Here is a 24810-nt window from a genome sequence, read left to right as displayed (position 1 = left end):
AAGGAGAGATGGATCAGAGATCAACAGTGTGTTATAGTTAGTAATGATATGATGAAGGAGAGATGGATCAGAGATCAACAGTGTGTTATAGTCAGTAATGATATGATGAAGGAGAGATGGATCAGAGATCAACAGTGTGTTATAGTCAGTAATGATATGATGAAGGAGAGATGGATCAGACCTCTATGCTGTGTTATAGTTAGTAATGATATGATGAAGGAGAGACCGTTCAGAGATCAACAGTGTGTTATAGTCAGTAATGATATGATGAAGGAGAGATGGATCAGAGATCAACAGTGTGTTATAGTCAGTAATGATATGATGAAGGAGAGATGGATCAGAGATCAACAGTGTGTTATAGTCAGTAATGATATGATGAAGGACAGATGGTTCAGGCCAGTTAACATATTATCACACTGGGAAACGAGACCATTGTTTAACTCTCATAAGAGTTGCGAGTTAAAAGCCAAAGACTTTTTCCAGGAAATCAAACAGATGGTAAAACACCCCAAACATTACATGTGATGTAATTCTGTTTCCCTTCCTGTCTGTCTGTGATTGGAGGAGAGGAAAGAAGTGTGGTCATGCGGTTGTGTTGTTGATCTCCTGTTGACTTCTAACGACCTAATTCACACTCCCTTTCCAGTGCCCTGTGGCATAGTCCCATAGTTCTGAAGCAAAGTGTTTCTGCCCCTTGGGTCGTCGAGTCGTTTCCTCTGACCTTGTCTAGCTCTCACTACAAACACACAATGCTCCCGATTCCTCCTGGTGCTCGGGTTTAAATCTGCTTCCATGAATACTTCCATTCTGCCGGTGCTGTCAGAATTCCCAGTTTTCCAGGATTAGGGCGTCCGTTAAACGCGTGTCAGTGATAATTACACTTTGTTGCTTGCGTAATGCGATTAGCGGGAAACGTCTTAACGGTGCCATGAAAAGTGGATTTGTAAAAGCAGAGCTGAGAGAAAGAACAAACGAGGACGTCAGTCTCAGAGGAGTGGTTGACTTGTGCCATGTCTTTACACTCTACTCCTCTCCATTCTGTCTCTTTGGCCTCTCTTTTTTCCTATATTTTGCTCTTTCTGGGAACTTTGTTTTTGCCTTTCTCACAGCATTGTCACTCTTTCTCTCCTTGTGTAGAGTCCCATCCTAACTCTTTGTTGTGTCCATCTCCTTCCTCATATCTACTGTCTCCCCTCCCTCTTCATATATACTGTATCCCCTCCCTCTTCATATAAACTGTCTCCCCTCCCTCTTCATATAAACTGTCTCCCCTCCCTCTTCATATATGTCTCCCCTCCCTATTCATATATACTGTCTCCCCTCCCTCTTTATATATAATGTCTCCCCTCCCTCTTCTTCATATATACTGTCTCCCCTCCCTCTTCACATATACTGTCTCCCCTCCCTCTTCATACAGTGCCTTGTGAAAGTATTCGGCCCCCTTGAACTTTGCGTCCTTTTGCCACATTTCAGGCTTCAAACATAAAGATATAAAACTGTATTTTTTGTGAAGAATCAATAACAAGTGGGACACAATCATGAAGTGGAACTACATTTATTGGATATTTCAAACTTTTTTAACAAATCAAAAACTGAAAAATTGGGCGTGCCAAATTATTCAGCCCCTTTACTTTCAGTGCAGCAAACTCTCCCCAGAAGTTCAGTGAGGATCTCTGAATGATCCAATGTTGACCTAAATGACTAATGATGATAAATACAATCCACCTGTGTGTAATCAAGTCTCCGTATAAATGCCTGCACCTGCACTGTGATAGTCTCAGAGGTCCGTTAAAAGCGCAGAGAGCATCATGAAGAACAAGGAACACACCAGGCAGGTCCGAGATACTGTTGTGAAGAAGTTTAACGCCGGGTTTGGATACAAAAAGATTTCCCAAGCTTTAAACATCCCAAGGAACACTGTGCAAGCGATAATATTGAAATGGAAGGAGTATCAGACCACTGCAAATCTACCAAGACCTGGCCGTCCCTCTAAACTTTCTGCTCTTACAAGGAGAAGACTGATCAGAGATGCAGCCAAGAGGCCCATGATCACTCTGGATGAACTGCAGAGATCTACAGCTGAGGTGGGAGACTCTGTCCATAGGACAACAATCAGTCGTATATTGCACAAATCTGGCCTTTATGGAAGAGTGGCAAGAAGAAAGCCATTTCTTAAAGATATCCATAAAAAGTGTCGTTTAAAGTTTGCCACAAGCCACCTGGGAGACACACCAAACATATGGAAGAAGGTGCTCTGGTCAGATGAAACCAAAATTGAACTTTTTGGCAACAATGCAAAACGTTATGTTTGGCGTAAAAGCAAAAGACCTGAGACTGGGACGGAGATTTGTCTTCCAACAAGACAATGATCCAAAACATAAAGCAAAATCTACAATGGAATGGTTCAAAAATAAACATATCCAGGTGTTAGAATGGCCAAGTCAAAGTCCAGACCTGAATCCAATTGAGAATCTGTGGAAAGAACTGAAAACTGCTGTTCACAAATGCTCTCCATCCAACCTCACTGAGCTCGAGCTGTTTTGCAAGGAGGAATGGGAAAAAATTTCAGTCTCTCGATGTGCAAAACTGATAGAGACCCACCCCAAGCGACTTACAGCTGTATTCGCAGCAAAAGGTGGCACTACAAAGTATTAACTTAAGGGGGCTGAATAATTTTGCAAACCCAAATTTTCGGTTTTTGATTTGTTAAAAAAGTTTGAAATATCCAATAAATGTCGTTCCAGTTCATGATTGTGTCCCACATGTTGTTGATTCTTCACAAAAAAATACAGTTTTATATCTTTATGTTTGAAGCCTGAAATGTGGCAAAAGGTCGCAAAGTTCAAGGGGGCCGAATACTTTCGCAAGGCACTGTATATACTGTCTCCCCTCCCTCTTCATATATACTGTCTCCCCTCCCTCTCTCTTCATATATATTGCCTCCCCTCCCTCCCTCTTCATATATAATGTCTCCCCTTCCTCTTCATGTACAATGCCTCCCCTCCCTCTTCATATACACTGTCTCCCCTCCCTCTTCATATATAATGTCTCCCCTCCCTCTTCATATATACTGTCTCCCCTTCCTCTTCATGTACAATGCCTCCCCTCCCTCTTCATATATACTGTCTCCCCTCCCTCTTCATATATGTCTCCCCTCCCTATTCATATATACTGTCTCCCCTCTTCATATATACTGTCTCCCCTCTCTCTTTTTATAAACTCTCTCCCCTCTTCATATATACTGTCTCCCCTCTCTCTTCATATGAACTGTCTCCCCTCCCTCTTCATATAAACTGTCTCCCCTCCCTCTTCATATATACTGTCTCCCCTCCCTCTTCATATATACTGTCTCCCCTCCCTCTTCATATAAACTGTCTCCCCTCCCTCTTCATATATACTGTCTCCCCTCCCTCTTCATATATACTGTCTCCCATCCATCTTCATATATACTGTCTCCCCTCTCTCTTCATATAAACTGTCTCCCCTCTCTCTTCATATGAACTGTCTCCCCTCTTCATATATAATGTGTCCCCTCCCTCTCTCTTCAGATATTTTGTCTCCCCTCCCTCTCTCTTCATATATATTGTCTCCCCTCCCTCTCTCTTCATATATATTGTCTCCCCTCCCTCTCTCTTCATATATATTGTCTCCCCTCCCTCTCTCTTCATATATAATGTCTCCCCTCCCTCTCTCTTCATATATAATGTCTCCGCTCCCTCTCTCTTCATATATATTGTCTCCCCTCCCTCTCTCTTCATATATATTGTCTCCCCTCCCTCTCTCTTCATATATAATGTCTCCCCTCCCTCTCTCTTCATATATAATATCTCCGCTCCCTCTCTCTTCAGATATATTGTCTCCCCTCCCTCTCTCTTCATATATAATGTCTCCCCTCCCTCTCTCTTCATATATAATGTCTCCGCTCCCTCTCTCTTCATATATAATGTCTCCCCTCCCTCTCTCTTCATATATAATGTCTCCCCTCCCTCTCTCTTCAGATATATTGTCTCCCCTCCCTCTCTCTTCAGATATAATGTCTCCGCTCCCTCTCTCTTCAGATATAATGTCTCCCCTCCCTCTCTCTTCTGATATATTGTCTCCCCTCCCTCTCTCTTCAGATATAATATCTCCGCTCCCTCTCTCTTCAGATATAATATCTCCGCTCCCTCTCTCTTCAGATATAATATCTCCGCTCCCTCTCTCTTCAGATATATTGTCTCCCTTCCCTCTCTCTTCATATATAATGTCTCCACTCCCTCTCTCTTCAGATATATTGTCTCCCTTCCCTCTCTCTTCATATATAATGTCTCCCCTCCCTCTCTCTTCATATATATTGTCTCCCCTCCCTCTCTCTTCATATATAATGTCTCCCCTCCCTCTCTCTTCATATATAATGTCTCCGCTCCCTCTCTCTTCAGATATATTGTCTCCCTTCCCTCTCTCTTCATATATAATGTCTCCCCTCCCTCTCTCTTCATATATATTGTCTCCCCTCCCTCTCTCTTCAGATATATCATCTCCCCTCCCTCTCTCTTCAGATATAATGTCTCCCCTCCCTCTTTCTTCAGATATTTTTCAGATATGTTGTCTCCCCTCCCTCTCTCCTCTCTGTGAATCATACTGTAGACAGGTTGTTCCACCAAATGAGTGCCTTTTGGTGCCTTTGGTCATTTAAGTAGAACTTGTGTGCAAATATTGAGTTTTATATTACATGAAGTGCCCTCTACTATAGACAACATCTGATTTTATATATGAATAAAGACTTGCTGAAGTGAATACTCCGTGACTTCCCACTTAACCCCAACATTTTTGTTGTTGTTGTTGCTAGGTAGTGTTAGCTAGCGCTAGTCGGCTGTACCTGCGCCAAAACTCTGCTATTTGTCATCCTATAGCTTGCTATCCATCTTCTTTAAAAAAAGTGATCCAACATGTTTTCATCACTTTGATTTCCATGACTGATCAAAACGCATTTTCTCATGGACTTCTCTTGTCCCTCTGCAGCAGACATACAGTGAGAAATATGTTTCGAACATCAAGTCACAATACAATCACAGTATTGAATCGCAATGCATATAGAATCGTGAGAATCGTAATACATATTGTATGGGCACACAAGTATCATGTTAATATTGTATTGTGAGGTCCCTGGCAATTCTCAGCCCTAGTAGATCGAGAGGCTAGAAATGTTTGAACAATTTAAACACATTTGTGAAGCATGCATTAAATTATTCCTCTTCTATTGCCATGGTCACAAGGAGATTTATGGCTGAAGTTGTCAACCCTGTTACGGTCAACCCTGTTACGGTCAACCTTGTTATTTTATTAGGCACTTAATAGGCACTTACTAGAGTCCTTTACAAACATTTTATTTAACCTCTTGAGAGTAGAGGATGCCTGGTTGCTCTTCAAAAGTGCTTTCCTCTCCATCTTATATAAGCATGCCCCATTCAAGAAATGTAGAACTCAGAACAGACATAACCCTTGGTTCACCCCAGACTTGACTGCCCTTGACCAGCACAAAACCATCATGTGGCGTTCTGCATTAGCATCGAATAGCCCCCGCGATATGCAACATTTCAAGGAAGTCAGGAACCAATATACTCAGTCAGTTAGGAAAGCGAAGGCTAGCTTTTTCAAACAGAAATTTGCTTCCTGTAGCACTGATTGAAAAAAGTTATTGCCTTATCTCAGCTCACTGGTCACTATAGCAACACCCACCCATAGCATGCGCTCCAGCAGGTATATTTCACTGGTCCTCCCCAAAGCCAACACTTCCTTTGGCTGTCTTTCCTTCCAGTTCTCTGCTGCCAATGACTGGAACGAATTGAAAAAATCTCTGAAGCTGGAGTCTTATATCTCCCTCTCTGACTTTAATAAGGATAGCCCCCTTTTCCCCCCCATTTTCGCCTAAATTACATACCCAAATCTAACTGCCTGTAGCTCAGGCCCTGAAGCAAGGATATGCATATTCTTAATAAAATTTGAAAGGAAACACTGAAGTTTGTGGAAATGTGAATTGAATGTAGAAGAATATAACACAATAGTTCTGGTAGAAGAAAATACAAAGAAAAAAACAAAATTTTCTTTCTACCACCATCTTTGAAATGCAAGAGAAAGGTCACAGTTCTAGCCATCACTCTGGTTGTAATTCCGATAGTGTCCAAAAGATGGCAGCAGTGTATGTGCAAAGTTTCAGATGGATAACTTGAAGTATGAGTGAACTACAAGACTTTTAGTGTGAAGTCCCCAGGTACATTTGGGCACATCGTGAAGGAGGTATTCACATTCATATTATATTTTTCTGCAAGAATATCATCAAATCTGTATACTTGGGCTTTAATTTAACTTTCCAAGTATTAGTAGCCATATTATAAGATCAACATTTGCAAATAACCAGTTTTCATAACTTCATAACTCTGAATATCCTTATAAATGTTGTCCAAAATGAAAAGGTATGCTGTCGTACAAGGTTAGTAGCTACATTTTACGACATATACATGGTTTCTGGATACTCCCGTAAAGTCCAGCTCATTGGCTATCTATCTAGCTTTGTTTGACCCCAATTGGTGCTTATTTGACAAAGTGATGACAGCCTGCTTCATCGGCATGCCGTGAAGGCATCGCTCTCTGACCAATTATGGTGTCCTATAGGATATACTACACCCCTAATGATATAGTGAAGTCTTGTCACCAAGGATCTCTGAAAAATACATATGAATGTGATTTGACTTTTTGAAATGAGATTTTCACAGATTCTTTTCTTTGCAAATTGAACGAGTGGAAATACAAAATCGATTGTGCTACATGGACCCTTTTAGGATATGAAAAAGGATTTTATCTAACAAAACGACACTTCGTGTTATCTCTGGGACCCTTTGGATGATAAATCAGAGCAATATTTCAGAATGTAAGTACACATTTCACCTTCAGAGGTGAATGTATCAAACCTATCATGGTGAAAAAAGTGTTTTGTTGTTAGGAGCTCTCCTCAAACAATAGCATGGCATTTTTCGCAGTAATAGTTACTGTAAATTGGACAGTGCAGTTATATTAACAGGAATTTAAGCTTTCAGCCGATATAAGACACTTATATGTATCGACATTTGTTGTTTATCTAAAATCTGCGATCTTGGCATAACGCTCTGCATGGTTTACAACTGTCCTGTTGATGGAACCCCAATCCTTTAGTTAAGCATCAGCTGTCTGAGCCTGTACACAGCCAATCTGTAAATAGCACACACGACTACTTCATCCCCATATTATTACTTATCCTCTTGCTCTTTTCCACCCCAGTATCTCTACTTGCACATCATCATCTGCACATCTATCACTCCAGTATTAAAGCTAAATTGTAATTATTTTCACCTCTAGGTGCTCTTTATTGCCTACCTCCCTACTCTTCTACATTTGCACACACTGTACATAGATTTTTCAATTTTTTTTGTGTGTGTTATTGACTGTACGTTTGTTTATGTGTAACTCTGTGTTGTTGTTTTTGTTGCACTGCTTTGCTTTATCTTGGTCAGGTCGCAGTTGTAAATGACAACTTATTCTCAACTGGCCAACCTGGTTAAATAAAGGTGAAATATATATATATATATATATATATATGGGAAAACCCCTCAAAAATGTCACCCAGTTACACTATTCAAAAGGCACCTAATTGGTGGAATAACCCAGATGGCAGAAATAAATATAATGGCCCAGGTTAACAGGGTTTTAATTGCCTGGCTACCCAGACTCCTTGCTCAGGCCAAACTCTACGCCACGCCTATGGTTGTTAGTTTCTTCTGCTCAATGAGTCTGGATCTGAGTACCTCCCCAACCCTTTACCGATTGCAAACACATTCAGGGCCGTCTGATTGGTCCAGAAACCGATGGGTTGGGTCAGAGTCAGAACACGCGTAGGTAAAGCGGTGGGTTGAAAAATCCTTGTTTGCTTTGATACTCTGATTGGTTAGAGATCATCCAATCACTAATGACTTTGTTTTGTACAACACCCCTCACGCCCCTCGTTCCCACAAATGACTTAAATTATGGCAGTCTCAGGCTAAAGTATGTAGCGAACGACAGAGCAGCGGAAGAATTGAGTGTGAGTCATCAGACTAGGGTCTTTAGCCCCCTTAGAGAACTGTAAGGTATGTCGGACATGTGACCTACATACAGGGCACCAATTAAATGTGGCATACACACACACACACCACATTGGTTAAAGCATGCATCTGGCATGACAGCAAGGCTTTTGATGACGCATGTGTTGGGGAGATGTCGATGTACCTGATTCAGTTTTTATGTTGAAAGTGCAATGTTTTCCAAGAAGGACTACAGCGAGAGGTGAAGCTTTGGGAACGGCTGAGTTATTATTTTATAAAGTGGAGAAGGCTGAGAAACCCTTTCAAACTGCTTCCAAAGTCTCTCTCTCTGCAGACCAGAGCTCCGCTGCATTATTCAGTCTTATCTGAAGAAGTGGGTCAAGGCCTCCCACACCAAGGCTGGTCCTAGCGGCCCACACAGTACTGTCAACTGCCTGCATACCTCCTAATACGTGTGAAGGAGGCCGGTATTACAAAAATACGTTAAGGCTGCACTGCTATCTTATATATCTGTCTATTGAGAAAGAGTGACACAGCCGTTCTGTGGATGATTAGGCTGTCAGTAAGAAGCATGGTGTGCCTGGGTTTAGATTTCTGTGTAAATGTAGATTTGCTGGGTGTCTTCAGCGAGTCATTGTGTAGATGAGTATCTGGCCGAGAGGGCTGGGTTTTGTACAGCTGTGTACTCTGTCTCTCTTGTTCAGAACATGATGGGAGTTTGTCTTTTTAATTTCCGCAGGGGAGAGAGATGCACGCATGGTAGCATCCCAGACAAATTTAATACCTGAACCACGGATATAGTTTATGTGCTGTGTGTCTGAGAGTCAATGTATTTATCAAGCAATATGTGGTTTTGTGGGTGGTTGAGAGAGTGTGTATTTATCAAGCAATATGTGGTTTTGTGGAGGTGGTTGAGAGTGTGTGTATTTATTAAACGATGTGTGGTTTTGTGGAGGTGGGTGTATTGTGAGAATCTAATCATCTCATGTCTAGTCGAGAGCCAGGGTTTAGAAAGGAACTAAAGGAAAAATCCCCCTCTCCTGGTCAAAGGCTGAACTAACTCAATCACTGTGTGTGTGTGTGTGTGTGTGTGTGTGTGTGTGTGTGTGTGTGTGTGTGTGTGTGTGTGTGTGTGTGTGTGTGTGTGTGTGTGTGTGTGTGTGTGTGTGTGTGTGTGTGTGTGTGTGTGTGTGTGTGTGTGTGTGTGTGTGTGTGTGTGTGTGTGTCAATGTTCAGTGATGTACTATGCTGACACTGAGTGCGTGTTCAGAGAGGTATTGATGGCTATTGCTAATGTGTTTCTCGTCTGTATTTAGCTGGAGGTGGTGGGTTCTGGCCCATATCCTGTTCACTCACACACAAACATGTCAGTGTGCTCTTTACCCATATATGTGCATGTGTAACAGTGATTAAATGCGTTGTGAATATCACCCAGTTTATATACAGTATGTACAGTTGTACAGTATGTACACTTGGCAATTCCGGACACATTTCTCTGTTTTTCCCTGCAAGCCTAACAGACGTGGGGTGGAAGATCATATTGTTTGTGCGCTACAAATGTTTGTTGTGTTTCTGTTTTGGATACAGATGAGAAGTGAAACGTTAAGGCAGGATCCCCAAAGTCGCCCCCAGTCTCTCTCACACACACAACCCAGAAAACTAACGGTATAGTAAAATCCCTGATTATACGTGTTTCAATGTCGTCTTAGTCTCTCTCTATACGTGTGTAATAGTGTGTCACTGACAGTGTTTGTACATAATAGATGCCTATTCATTCTGTCCTCGTGGGCTCCCTGTCCTCGATTCATGGTAGTGCTCTTCAGAATGGGGAGAAGAGGGAGGGGTAGGGGAACTGGGAGTGGGGGAGCATGTGTGTCACGGTGGGTGAAAGGGGGGAGGTAGCGAAGCAGTTATGCTGTGGGGCTCTTACCCCTCCGAAGGTGGCCCCAAGGGGACTGTGATTCTATCGGACACCGCCTGTGTCCTAGACACTCTTTGAGAGCAAATGAAAGAGCTTTTTATAGGCGTGTGAGGTCTGGACAGCCTATCAGAGTTATTATTGCTGATGCTTATTGTGTGGATACCCAATCAACAGCCAACCATGGCCTTGCTTTTGATAGCATGGTTGTTTTCCTCTAACACAGGTCATTCCTCTGTCTCGTACACTACTAATCCAGACACTACTAAACTACTAACCCGGACACTACTAAACTACTAACCCAGACACTACTAACCTACTAACCCAGACACTACTAAACTACTAACCCAGACACTACTAAACTACTAAACCGGACACTACTAAACTACTAACCCAGACACTACTAAACTACTAACCCAGACACTATAAACTATTAACCCAGACACTACTAAACTATTAACCCAGACACTACTAAACTACTAATCCAAACACTACTAAACTATTAACCCAGACACTACTAAACTATTAACCCAGACATTACTAAACTATTAACCCAGACACTACTAAACTACTAATCCAAACACTACTAAACTATTAACCCAGACACTACTAAACTACTAACCCAGACACTACTAAACTATTAACCCAGACACTACTAAACTATTAATCCAGACACTACTAAACTACTAACCCAGACACTACTAAACTATTAACCCAGACACTACCAAACTACTAATCCAGACACTACTAAACTATTAACCCAGACACTACTAAACTACTAACCCAGACACTACTAAACTACTAACCCAGACACTACTAAACTACTAATCCAGACACTACTAAACTATTAACCCAGACACTACTAAACTACTAACCCAGACACTACTAAACTATTAACCCAGACACTACTAAACTACTAACCCAGACACTACTAAACTAGTAATCCAGATACTACTAAACTAGTAGCCCAGACACTACTAATCAAGACACTACTAAACTACTAACCCAGACACTACTAAACTAGTAACCCAGACACTACCAAACTACTAACCCAGACACTACTAAACTACTAACCCAGACACTACTAAACTAGTAACCCAGACACTACTAAACTAGTAACCCAGACACTACTAAACTAGTAACCCAGACACTACTAAACTAGTAACCCAGACACTACTAAACTATTAACCCAGACTTTACTAAACTAGTAACCCAGACACTACTAAACTACTATCCCAGACAATACTAAACTACTAATCCAGACACTACTAAACTAGTAACCCAGATACTACTAAATTAGTAACCCAGACACTGCTAAACTACTAACCCAGACACTACTAAACTATTAACCCAGACACTACTAAACTCGTAACCCAGACACTACTAAACTAGTAACCCAGACAATACTAAACTACTAACCCAGACAATACTAAACTACTAACCCAGACACTACTAAACTACTAACCCAGACACTACTAAACTACTAACCCAGACACTACTAAACTAGTAACCCAGACACTACTAAACTATAAACCCAGACACTACTAAACTAGTAACCCAGACACTACTAAACTACTAACCCAGACAATGCTAAACTACTAACCCAGACACTACTAAACTTGTAACCCAGACACTCGCATGCATGCTGACTTCCAATTAGATTCAGCTCTGCAGCATCAATAACGCACTGTCGTCTGTTGACTTCAGAAATGATAGTTTGCTTGGTCTTTTCCGAGAGGTCACATTTCCTTATGCACAGTTATTCTGATATGAAAGATGATCGCTGTAGTACGTTCATGTCTTTCTATCATTTTGACATAAGCCACGAAGGCACGAAAGTAGACAACAGTGTGATTTCAGCCATGGTAAGATGCTAGTTTTCATCCAGTTATTTTGTTGTCACAGTGCAGTAGCTAATTATGTGAGTCCAAAGCATTGTGGGCATTGTGCCATTGTTTTCCATGTGAGTCTTGTGTTTGGTTACTCGGTCTGTATCTATATCTGTCGGGTGTGTGTGTGTGTGTGTGTGTGTGTGTGTGTGTGTGTGTGTGTGTGTGTGTGTGTGTGTGTGTGTGTGTGTGTGTGTGTGTGTGTGTGTGTGTGTGTGTGTGTGTGTGTGTGTGTGTGTGTGTGTGTGTGTGCACGCTGCATATTGCTGTGTCCTGGTTTTCATCTAGTTCCTTCCTGTGACTCTGGTCCCGCCCCTGTCCTACTTATCCAGGAACGAGGGGAACACAGATTTGTAAATAAATGATTAAGTACTAGTTGGATTAAATACTGGGAGCGATTCATCGTATGTGTGTGTGTGTGTGTGTGTGTGTGTGTGTGTGTGTGTGTGTGTGTGTGTGTGTGTGTGTGTGTGTGTGTGTGTGTGTGTGTGTGTGTGTGTGTGTGTGTGTGTGTGTGTGTGTGTGTGTGTGTATGAGTGTGTGTGTGTGTGTGCATATGATGTTTAAAAACTCCTCAAATCTATCTCTGAATAATATGAGGTTGTGAAAAATATATTTAAGGAATAGGCAATTGGCCATGTGATGTTACACAAGTTATGGCTTTCTTCTGCATGACTTCCCATCTTTACACATTTCTCTCTGCTCTCATTTCTCCATCCCTCTCTTCCTTCTTTCTTTCCCTTTCAGCTCTCTTCCACTTTCTCTCTCTCCCTCACTCCCCGTCTCTCCCTCGTTTTCTCTCCACCTCTCTCATTCTCTCCCATTTTACTGTATCCCCCCCCCTTTCTCTCTCTCGTTCTCTCACTTGCCTCCCACTCTCTCCCTTCCTCCTATCTCCATCACGAGTTCCTCCCCTCTCTCTCTCCCTCCCTTCCCCCTCTCTCTCTCCCTCATTTACTCATCTCTCTCTCTCCCCCTCCTTTCCTCATCTATCTCTCCCTCCCTTCCTTCTCTCTCTCTCCCTCCTTTCCTCATCTCTCTCCCTCCCTTCCTCCTCTCTCTCTCCCTTCTTTCCTCCTCTCTCTCCCTCCTTTCCTCCTCCCTCTCCATTCCCACTGTACCACAGCAGCTTTGTCATTAGCGTCATGCTGCAGTAGGGTGGGGTTTTATTGATAGCATTATTATAACACACTCCTGCATAGTCTGTCTGTTACACAAGCCTACAGAGGACTGTAATAGTCTGTCTGTTACACAAGCATGCAGAGGACTGTAATAGTCTGTCTGTTACACAAGCCTACAGAGGACTGTAATAGTCTGTCTGTTACACAAGCCTACAGAGGACTGTAATAGTCTGTCTGTTACACAAGCCTACAGAGGACTGTAATTGTCTGTCTGTTACACAAGCCTACAGAGGACTGTAATTGTCTGTCTGTTACACAAGCCTACAGAGGACTGTAATAGTCTGTCTGTTCCTCAATCCGACAGAAGTCTGTATCTCTGCTGCACTGATCTTACAGCAGGAAGCACACACAGAGGAGGCATACAGCTGTGGAAGGCTGGTCACTATGTGCTACAGAAAGGGTTTTTCTTTGTCTGGTCTTGTCCATAAGGGAGGCATGGTACTAAAGAGATGCATCACATAGGTGTATGGCATAGATGCTGCTCCCTATACTGTGCTTACCATAGCAATACATAGACAACGTGGTGTGTGTCTGTATCAGTATCTGTCCTCATAAAGGGATATGGTCACTGTATAGTCTGTTTTACCACAGATAGGGGGAGGTCTCTGGAGCCTTGGCCCAGTGAGGGTGCAGGGAGCTGGGCAGGCCGAGTGAGAAGGTCAGACTCTCTGTGGGGGTGTGGTGACGGAGATGGGAGCTGCTAGCTCTCACAGTGAATATGCTGCTGCGCTACACTATCAATGCATGAGCAAGCCAGCAGCAACCCTGTGTGTGTGTGTGTGTGTGTGTGTGTGTGTGTGTGTGTGTGTGTGTGTGTGTGTGTGTGTGTGTGTGTGTGTGTGTGTGTGTGTGTGTGTGTGTGTGTGTGTGTGTGTGTGTGTGTGTGTGTGTGTGTGTGTGTGTGTGTGTGTTTGGGTGTCACATCATGGGGAGTATGCTTTGTACTCACTGCTCAGAGATGACAGGGTAGTGTGAATATGAACAGAAGCAGATAGGGATCTCTGAATAGGAGAGCTGTGCAGAAAGCAGGAGGAGATCCAGAAGGACTTGTGTTATCATTCATGCTCTCAGCAGCCTTTGAATAATAAGCCTTCAGCCATGTGTGTTTGAGTGTGTGTTTGAGTGTGTGTGCGCATGTCCTCAGCCCCCGCTCCCTCATGGTGAGTTGTGGTTACCACGGAGACCAGAGAGCTGTGCAGAAGGAGGAGAAACTCGCTTGTTCTGCTAACATAGCTCCCCATCCCTCCTTCATGTGCTAACACAGACCCACTCTCTCACCCACTAACACAGACACTAACACACCCACTAACACACACACTAACATACACACTCAAGCTGAAACATACACACTAACACACACACACTACCACACACACTAAAACACACACTACACACACACACACTAAAACACACACTAAAACACACACACTAACACACACACTAAAACACACACTAACATACACACTCAAGCAGAAACATACACACTAACACACAGAGAGAGAGAGTAAATGCCCATTCACTCAACAGTATGAAACAATGGGTTTTTGTTAAAAAATAAATAAACATGAGTAGGCTACTCATCCCCCTTCTCCTCCCAGACACGCTCTAATTTCAAGACGCACAGGTGCACACACACACGCACATATGCACACACACACAAGCACACACACACATAGGCTACACACATCAACACCCTCGAAAAAATCTCCCTTGTTACCCACCTTCTTGCTCCCTCTCTCTCCCTGCCCCTCCTGGTTAATAAGACAGACAGACAGACAGACAGACAGACAGACAGACAGACAGACAGACAGACAGACATTCAGACAGACAGACAGACAGACAGACAGACAGACAGACAGACAGACAGACAGACAGACAGACAGACAGACAGACAGACAGACAGACAGACAGAGACACAGACAGACAGACAGACCATACCCCATTTATCTACAATCAGGAAGCGAACGTTCGGTCTCTTTATTTACCAACCGTTTACTATTTATTAATAATGTAGAGCATTCGGTTATCATACCCTCTGGACATGAGGAATAGTTGGGGTGATTCCATGCAGCAGAATTCCAGTGTAATTGAGGAGACTGAATATTCATGTATGTGTGTATTTGTGTAGGGGTGTTTGTGTTTTTGCTTGTGTGCAAGCCTCCTGTCTTTCTATCTAATTGTTTCATTGCCCCCTCTGCGGATCCTCCCATCCCAGCAGTATAGTGAGCAAAGAGAGGAGGAAATTATGCCGTTGGTCTATGACATCGGCATATTTCACACCTCAGGAATGATCCATTTCACACCGCATGTCCCTACTGAGCTCTATTTGAGGTCTGACTCCACTGAGAGTGGGTCAGTGGGAGAGATGGATATGGCCAGATATGGGTCAGCTAACATTTACTTAAAGAGCAATGATAGTATATAGCTAACGTTACGGAAAAGACAGAGACAGCGAGGCACCTTGATGAGACCACGCTGCCTGCCTTTCCCTCAGATGACCACTCAAACCATGTACTTTCTAATGACTGTCCATCTCATGATGTCATGATGTCTGGATGTCATGATGTTGTGTCATTATGTTATGATGTCATGATTTTAGGATGTTATGATGCCTTGATGGCTTGATGTTATGATGTCTGGATGTCATGATTGTAATGGTTTTCCTCCTCCTCTTCGTCTGAGGAGGAGAAGCGAGAAGGATCGGAGGACCAAGACGCAGCGTAGTTCGTGTAAAACATGTTTAATAAAAGACAATAACGTGAACACTATACAAATACAAAATAACAAACGTGGCAAAACCCGAAACAGTCCTATCTGGTGCCGAGAACACAAAGACAGGAAACAACCACCCACAAACCCCAACACAAAACAAGCTACCTAAATATGGTTCCCAAACAGAGACAATGACTAACACCTGCCTCTGATTGAGAACCATATCAGGCCATACATAGAAACGGACAAACTAAACACACAACATAGAATGTCCACCCAGCTCACGTCCTGACCAACACTAAAACAAGGAAAACACAAAAGAACTATGGTCAGAACGTGACAATGATGTTATGATGTCACAATGTTATGATGTCATGATGTTATGATGTCTGGATGTCATGATGTTATGATGTCATGATGTCATGATTTTATGATGTCTTGATGTCATGATGTTATGATGTTATGATGTCATGATGTGATGTTGTTAGGATGTTATGATGTCATGATGTTATGATGTCATGATGTGATGTTGTTAGGATGTTGTTTTTCTAAATCACTTTTCTTTTTTGTGCTTTAAAGCACTTTGAGATTTTTTTGAAATTGTTATATAAGTTGATGACATTATATGAAGGCACTTACCCTCTTGACACAATTAAATAACCACGAGGCAGGGCTATATTGGAATGTTGATAGGTCACTAAGTGCTGAGTAGATATGAAATCCCTTTTCCCTGGTGAACGACTACAACGCCACAACACGTACTCATTATTGTCTTTTAGGACTTGTGCATCTGAAAGTGTGGGATATGAAAGCATCTCTTCTGCTTGAGATTCCTTGGTTAAGGGAGTGTAGTTCAGCTGTGTCTTCGTACACTTTACAGTGGCAAGAAAAAATATGTAAACCCTTTGGAATTATCTGGATTTTTGCATGAATTGGTCATAAAAAGTGATCTGATCTTCTAAGTCACAACAATAGACAATAGACAAACATGCTGCGGTTAAACTAATAACACACAAACTATTGTATTTTTCTTGTCTAGAATGCTACTGGCAAAATATTCCGCGGACAGATGAAACTACAGTTAAGTTGTTTGGAAGGAACACACAACACTATGTGTGGAGAAAAAAGGCACAACACACCAACATCAAAACCTCATCCCAACTTTAAAGTATGGGGGAGGGAGCATCATGGTTTGGGGCTGCTTTGCTGCCTCAGGGCCTGGATAGCTTACTATCATCGTCTGAAAAATGAATTCCCAAGTTTGTCAAGACATTTTGCAAGAGAATGTTAGGTTATCTGTCTGCCAATTGATGCTCAACAGAAGTTGGGTGATGCAACAGGAAAACGACCCAAAACACAGAAGTAAATCAACAACAGAATGGCTTGAACAGAATAAAATACGCCTTCTGGAGTGGCCCAGTCAGTCCTGACCTCAACCTGATTGAGATGCTGTGGCATGACCTCAAGAGAGCAGTTCACACCAGACAAGAATATTGCTGAACTGAAACAATTTTGTAAAGAGGAATGGTCCAAAATTCTTCCTGACTGTTGTGCAAGTTTGATCCGCAACTACAGAAAACGTTTGGTTGAGGTTATTGCTTCCAAAGGAGGGTCAGCCAGTCATTAAATCCAAGGGTTCACACACTTTTCCCACCCTACACTGTGAATGTTTACACGGTGTATTCAAGAAAGACATGAAAATATATTATTGTTTGTGTGCTATTAGTTTAAGAAGACTGTGTTTGTCTTTTGTTGTGACCTAGATGAAGATCAGATAAAATGTTATGACCAATTTATGCAGAAGTGCAGGTAATTCCAAAGGGTTCACATACTTTTTCTTGCCACTGTATATACGAAAGTATGTGGACACCCCTTCAAATGAGTGGATTTGGCTATTTCAGCTACACCCATTGCTGACAGGTGAATAAAATTGAGCACCCATGCAATCTCCATAGACAAACATTGGCAGTAGAATAGCCTTACTGAAGTGCTCAGTGACTTTCAACGTGGCACTATCATAGCAAATTTCTGCCCTGCCAGAGCTGCCCCGGTCAACTGTAAGTGCTGTTATTGTGAAGTGGAAATGTTTAGGAGCAACAATGTGGTAGGCCACACAAGCTCACAAAATGAGACTGCCGAGTGCTGAAGCATGTAACACGTACAAATCATATGTTATCGGTTGCAACACTCACTACCGAGTTCCAAACGGCCTCTGGAAGCAATGTCAGCACAAGAACTGTTCGTCGGGAGCTTCATGAAATGGGTTTCCATGGCCATTGGCCTCTGGAGCAGTGGAAACGTGTTCTGAAGCGATGAATCACACTTCACCATCTGGCAGTCCGACGGACAAATTTGAGTTTGACAGATACCAGGAGAACGCTACCTGCCCCAATGCATAGTGCCAACTGTAAAGTTTGGTGGAGGAGGAATAATGGTCTGGGGCTGTTTTTCATGATTCGGGCTATGCCCCTTAGTTACACTGAAGGGAAATCTTAACACTACAGCATACAATGGCATTCTAGATGATTATGTGCTTCCAACTTTGTGGTAACAGTTTGGGGAAGGCCCTTTCCTGTTTCAGCATGACAATGCCCCTGTGCACAAAGCACAGTCTTTTCAGAAATGATTTGTAGATCAGTGTGGTAGAACTTGACTGGTCTGCACAGAGCTCTGACCTCAACCCCATTGAACACCTTTGCAATGAATTGGAACGCCGACTGCGAGCCAGGCCTAATCGCCCAACATCAGTGCCCGACCTCACTAATGCTCTTGTAGCTGAATGGAAGCAAGTCCCTGCAGCAATGTTCCAACATCTAGTGGAAAGCCTTCTCAGAAGAGTGGAGGCTGTTATAGCAGCAAAGAGGGACCAACTCCATATTAATGCCCATGATGTTGGAATGAGATGTTCGACGAGCAGGTGTCCATATACTTTTGAAAATGTAGTGTAGTTCAGTTTAGCTGTGTATTCGTAGTTCATTTTAGCTGTGAGTTTGTTAGAGTAGTTTGTAAAAATAGTGATTTTGGCTCAGCCATGGTCGGGGTTCAACAGGCTGTTCAGTAGACTGTGAGCCATAACCCCAAATCAGATGATTCTGTACTGTGTAGGAGATCAAGTTGAGTGTGTGTGTGTGTGTGTTAGGGCTGCATAACTAATCAAATTCACACAGAAATCACATGTTGACATGTGCAATATCCATATCCATCCTCCTAGTCCTAGTTCTAGTTCTAGTTCTAGTCCTAGTCCTAGTTCTAGTCCTAGGATTCCAATAGTTCACTAAAATGTTTTGATCCACATTGCAAGCCAAATCTTAATTGCAATATTTGGTAAAAAGAAAAGTGGCCCACATCATGCAGCCCGTGTGTGTGTGTGTGTATGTAACAGAGAGAGCAGTACGTACATGCAAGAATGACTCATTCTTGTGCATGTAGGCCCATACTGTTATGTGTCTGCTCTCTCCTATTGGGACCTAGAAATCCTCTGATGGGGTCAGACCTGCCTAGTTATTATTTCTATTGGGCATAGGGAGAAGAAGATTATGACTTTGGAATATGATGATGATTAATATTTCAAATCATCTTTCATGTTTCCAACTGAATGGAAATGGGACAAGAGCCTCTTCACCCAGGGCCTAATCCATGGATTATACATAACCAAATGTCCGTAAACTCCTAACCACTGTCTCTGTGGAGATACAGGGTAACATACAAAATAAAATACACCAAAATACCCAGAAATCTGTTGATAGAGCAGACCACAACCGGTCCTGCATCAATGAGCAGGAAAACATCAGCTTGTGTCTGTGTGTGTGTGTGTGTGTGTGTGTGTGTGTGTGTGTGTGTGTGTGTGTGTGTGTGTGTGTGTGTGTGTGTGTGTGTGTGTGTGTGTGTGTGTGTGTGTGTGTGTGTGTGTGTGTGATATATATATATATATATATATATATATAGAGAGAGAGAGAGAGAGAGAGAGAGAGAGAGAGAGAGAGAGAGAGAGAGAGAGAGAGAGAGAGAGAGAGAGAGAGAGAGATAGAGTGAGGAGAGGGGGTGCAAGAGGGATAAAGAGAGGTGGGAGGTTGTTGTTTATTTATCGAATGTTCCTCCCTGGTATACTGACATACAGTACCAGTCAAAGGTTTGGATACACCTACTCATTCAAAAGGTTTTCTTTATTTTTACTATTTTCTACATTGTAGAATAATAGTGAAGCTATCAAAACTATGAAATAAAACAAATAGAATCATGTAGTAACCAAAAAAGTGTTAAACAAATCTAAATATATTTTATATTTGAGATCATTTAAAGTAAACACCCCTTGCCGTGATGACAGCTTTGCACACTCAGCATTCTCTCAACCAGCTTCACCTGGAATGCTTTTCCAACAGTCTTGAAGGAGTTCCCACATATGTTGAGAACTTGTTGGCTACTTTTCCTTCACTCTGCAGTCCAACTCATCGCAAACCATCTCAATTGGGTTGAGGACAGGTTATTGTGGAGACCAGGTCATGTGATGCAGCATTCCATCACTCTCCTTCTTGGTCAAATAGCCCTTACACAGCCAGGAAGTGTGCTGTGTCATTGTCCTGTTGAAAAAGTTCTAGAACTAGAAATAGAACTAGGACTAGGACTAGAACTAGGACTAGGACTAGAACTAGAACTAGGAGGATGGATATGGATATTGCACATGTCAACATGTGATTTCTGTGTGAATTTGATTAGTTATGCAGCCCTAACACACACACACACACTCAACTTGATCTCCTACACAGTACAGAATCATCTATATTTTGACTTGTTAACACTTTTTTGGTTACTACAGGATTCCATATTTGTTATTTCATTGTTTAGATTTTTCCACTATTATTCTACAATGTAGAAAATAGTACAAATAAAGAAAAACCCTGGAATGTGTAGGTGTGTCCAAACTTTTGACTGGTACTGTACATGTTCTTAGTTGGACACATACAGTGTTGTGCCTGTGTACCCTACAATATTACAGATCACTAGTAATGATATAACAGTAACTTATGGTCAGCCTTCTATTAATAGCAAGCTTAGGTGCCTTGCAGGCTATATTGGGTAGAAATGGAATAGTTGTCACTGGGAATGTAGATAGATAGATAGGTGTCACCACACCTTCCTACTTCAGGCTTACGCTCCTGAGAGGGGGATATAAGAGGGGAAAGAGATAGAGAGATATAAATATACTTAAGTCATCCATAAGGGTTTAATGCCTGCTGTTGGTTGGAGTGTATTACTCATTATCATGGCCTACATACACTAACTCTGAATTACTATTATTGCCGATTATGCGAACACACACACACACACGCACACACATACACATGTTGTTCCTAGCAACCTGACTGAGGTTTTTAACTGCATAGGCTGCTAGTGCTGTCCGTGGTGCTGAAAGCCAGAACTACATTTTGCCTACAAGATACACCCCATTTTCAGAAATTCATGTTCAGTGTTGTTAAGTGTTCCGATTTGATTATTGGATTCGTGCTCTGGTGGAACATGCTAAATACACCGTATCTGCTTGTTTTGCAGGCAATTGCATTTCTACGCTTCATGATTGGAGTATGTCACATTTTTCACCACTTGGCGTCACTGTTGACCGTTAGTGTGAGAAATGGTCACGGGCGGTAAGAGGCCCATCCCGCCTTCACAGGGTGAGAACATGTCTTGCTGCATTGTCACAAAGAGACGCAGGACGAGAGAGCGAATAGTCGGCATCAAGATCAGTCTGTTTCTACCTTCTACAATTGCATCCGAATTTGACAAATAACTTCTTCAAAATCTTGATTGTTTTAAATGTAATTTCATCTCTTCGGACCTATATGTGGCTCATGTTCGATGGAAGTATGTCTTTACCGAACAGAAGGAGCTCTATTGTGACGTATGTCGTGCTTGTGTTGCTGGAGTGTTACTGGGAAGCGGTGTGCGGGCAGCTCTCCTATTCCGTCTCAGAGGAGGTAAACCCCGGGACTTCTGTGGGAAATATCGCTAAGGATCTAAACCTCAATGTCCAGGATTTGGAGTCGCGTATGTTTCAGATTGTCACCGGGTCCAAGAGAAAGTATTTTGAGGTAAATCTAAAGACTGGTGTTCTCTATGTGAATGAGAGAATAGACAGAGAGGAGCTCTGTGTGAAGGCTCCGAAATGTACAGTCAGTGTAGAGGCCGTTATAAACAGTCCGTTGAAGCTTTACCGTCTCGAAATCACTATTTTAGATGTTAACGATAATGCTCCGTCGTTTATTGAAAAATCACAAAGTATCAATATAGCAGAGAGTACATTGCCAGGCTTGAGATTCGCCCTAGCAGAGGCAAATGATGCGGATGTGGGTAAGAATTATGTTAGTACATACATGCTTAGCCCTAATGAATACTTCGCTCTTGATATACACAAAGGAGGAGAAAGTGTGTCTGCTGACTTACTGCTGCAGAAAGCGTTAGACCGAGAGAAACAGTCTGTTATTAAGCTCACACTGACGGCCATTGATGGTGGCAACCCACCGAGGTCGGGCACATCAGAGATTGTAGTTAATGTTTTGGACATCAATGATAACGCTCCGGTTTTTAGTATCTCGTTGTATAAGACTCGACTTTTCGAAAATGTGGCAATAGGGACAAAAGTAATCACTCTGAATGCGTCTGATGTCGATGAAGGCATAAACAGTGAAATGGTGTATTCGCTAAGAAGTAAAGGCCAAGATCATATATTAGATAGATTTCAAATCGATTCTAAAACGGGAACAATCACAGTTAAAGGGCATATAGATTTCGAAAAAAGTCCTGCCTTTGAGATCCGTGCAGAAGTGAGTGACAGAGGCCAGCCCCCGATGGCAGCTCACTGTAAAGTTTTGGTAGAGGTGGCGGACCTCAACGACAATGCCCCTGACATCACTGTGACGTCACTCTTAGACACAGTGAAGGAGAACGCCAAGATGGGCACTGCTATTGCTCTCGTGTCCGTCCTCGATAAAGATGGTGGAAAAAATGGAATAGTGAATTGTGATATTGTGAATAAAGTCCCATTTAAACTGGAGACAAACTATAAAAACTATTATTCGTTAGTGGTCGACGGGCCTCTGGACAGAGAAAGCGCTTCTCAGTATAATGTCACCATCACAGCTACGGATGAAGGGACCCCGCCTCTCTCCAGCACCAGCGTTATTACAGTACACGTTTCTGATGTAAATGACAACGCTCCTCGCTTCTCAGAACCCGTGATTAATGTTTATGTGAAAGAGAACAGTCCGGTAGGAGACGTCATTTGTACGATGTCTGCTTTTGACCCAGATTCAGATGAAAATGCAAAGATGACGTATTCATTATTAAATACAAGTGTTCCAATATCATCATTTGTAAATTTAAACTCTCATACTGGAGATATAATCTGTCTGCAGTCTTTTAACTATGAGGAGATCAAAACTTTCCAGTTTAAAGTTCAGGCCACAGACTCTGGTGTTCCTCCACTCAGCAGCAACGTGACTGTGAACGTTTTTATCTTGGATGAGAATGACAGCAGTCCTGGGATTCTCGCGCCCTATTCTGAGCACGGTTCCGTTAATACTGAGAACGTTCCCTATTCTGCTGAAGCGGGCTACTTTGTGGCCAAGATCAGGGCTGTAGACGCCGACTCTGGCTACAATGCGCTGCTTTCTTATCACATCTCTGAGCCCAAGGGAACCAACCTCTTCCGAATCGGAACCAGCACCGGGGAACTAAGGACTAAGAGGAGAATGAGTGACAATGACCTGAAAACTCACCCGTTGGTCGTGTTGGTTTCTGATAACGGAGAACCCTCACTGTCAGCGACTGTGTCTATTGATGTAGTGGTGATTGAAAGTACAGGTGAAATCCAGACTCAATTCAGAAATGTGCCGAGAAAGGAGGAGAACTTCTCTGATTTGAACCTGTATTTGTTGATCGCCATTGCTTCGGTGTCAGTGATATTTTTACTGAGCCTCATCAGTTTAATAGCTGTAAAATGCCACAGGACAGAGGACAATTTCAGAAGGTACAGCGCCCCAATGATCACCACACACCCTGACGGAAGCTGGTCTTACTCTAAATCTACTCAGCAGTATGACGTGTGTTACAGCTCAGACACACTGAAGAGTGACGTAGTGGTTTTCCCCGCTCCGTATCCACCTGCAGATGCAGAACTGATCAGTATTAACGGAAATGACACGTTTAACAGGACTCAGACATTACCCCACAAAGACAAGGTAAGAACTGTAGTTTTAACACAGAAATTGGTTTTCCTTCTATCCTTTCCTAAACATGTCTTTGTCGCTTTGTTTTGATTTTCAATGTTTTTGGTTAACTTTGTTATTTGCCTCGTTATCTTATTTGAATGAACAGTTCAATTATAGATATATCACTGCCTATTTAAGATGTTAAACTTGCTTGCTATTTTCCCACATTGAAGAGAAACTTGGACGCGCTGTCCATGGTGCGGAAACGATTCACCCTCTCTTGCAGGTTTTCCCGGAAATATCATTTAGCATAAGAGTTGATGGGTATGCTATGAAGCAAGCTCGATGTATTCAGGGTTTTCTAAAGCTAACCATATTCAGTGAGCTTCACATTCCAGCTCAGGCTTCATCCGTACTTGGACGGTTGATATTGCTGGACCGCCTGCCGCTAATTGTAGCAGGCTTGTAACTGCGTGTGCATATCGCACAAGGCTCGTCGAACGCAGAATTCTTTATTGAGACAATGGTGAAACCTCAATCCATTGGCGAAACAGAGACACGTTTTCATTTTTGCCGAAATCAAAATGAAAGAAAAGTTATCTTTCAAATTCAGCAGACTGTGTTATGAAATAGGTTTTATGTACCGTCTTTATTTGATTAGTTATCCCCTTATTTTTGTCCTTAAACAGACGCTATAAATATAGAACCAGTCAATAGTTTGGACACACCTACTCATTCAAGGTTTTTTAAAACATTTGTTTGACTATTTTCTCCATTGTAGAATAATAGTGAAGCCATCAAAACAATGTAATA

The 24810-nt window shown here is 42.3% G+C and overlaps 1 protein-coding gene across 9 annotated transcripts in view; it reads left to right on the top strand.

Moving 5' to 3' along the window:
• LOC135545774 (protocadherin alpha-C2-like) overlaps nucleotides 1-24810 on the top strand; it is a 214420-nt gene that overhangs the window by 73721 nt on the left and 115889 nt on the right. For 5 of the 9 annotated variants that reach the window (XM_064973633.1, XM_064973634.1, XM_064973632.1 and 2 more), the window contains exon 2: nucleotides 9681-9758. The exons of 3 other annotated variants lie outside the window; for them this stretch is intronic. In XM_064973633.1, coding sequence (XP_064829705.1) covers nucleotides 9681-9758 — 78 coding nt within the window. Of the gene's footprint in view, nucleotides 1-9680; nucleotides 9759-21507; nucleotides 24028-24810 lie in introns of those variants that run through there. One more of the 9 variants, XM_064973637.1, reaches the window with a different exon arrangement.

The sequence above is a fragment of the Oncorhynchus masou genome, chromosome 9 (genome assembly GCF_036934945.1).
Source record: "Oncorhynchus masou masou isolate Uvic2021 chromosome 9, UVic_Omas_1.1, whole genome shotgun sequence".
NCBI lineage: Eukaryota > Metazoa > Chordata > Actinopteri > Salmoniformes > Salmonidae > Oncorhynchus > Oncorhynchus masou.
The sequence above is the reverse complement of the archived record's forward strand: the minus strand, read 5'-3'. Positions and strand labels throughout refer to the sequence as shown.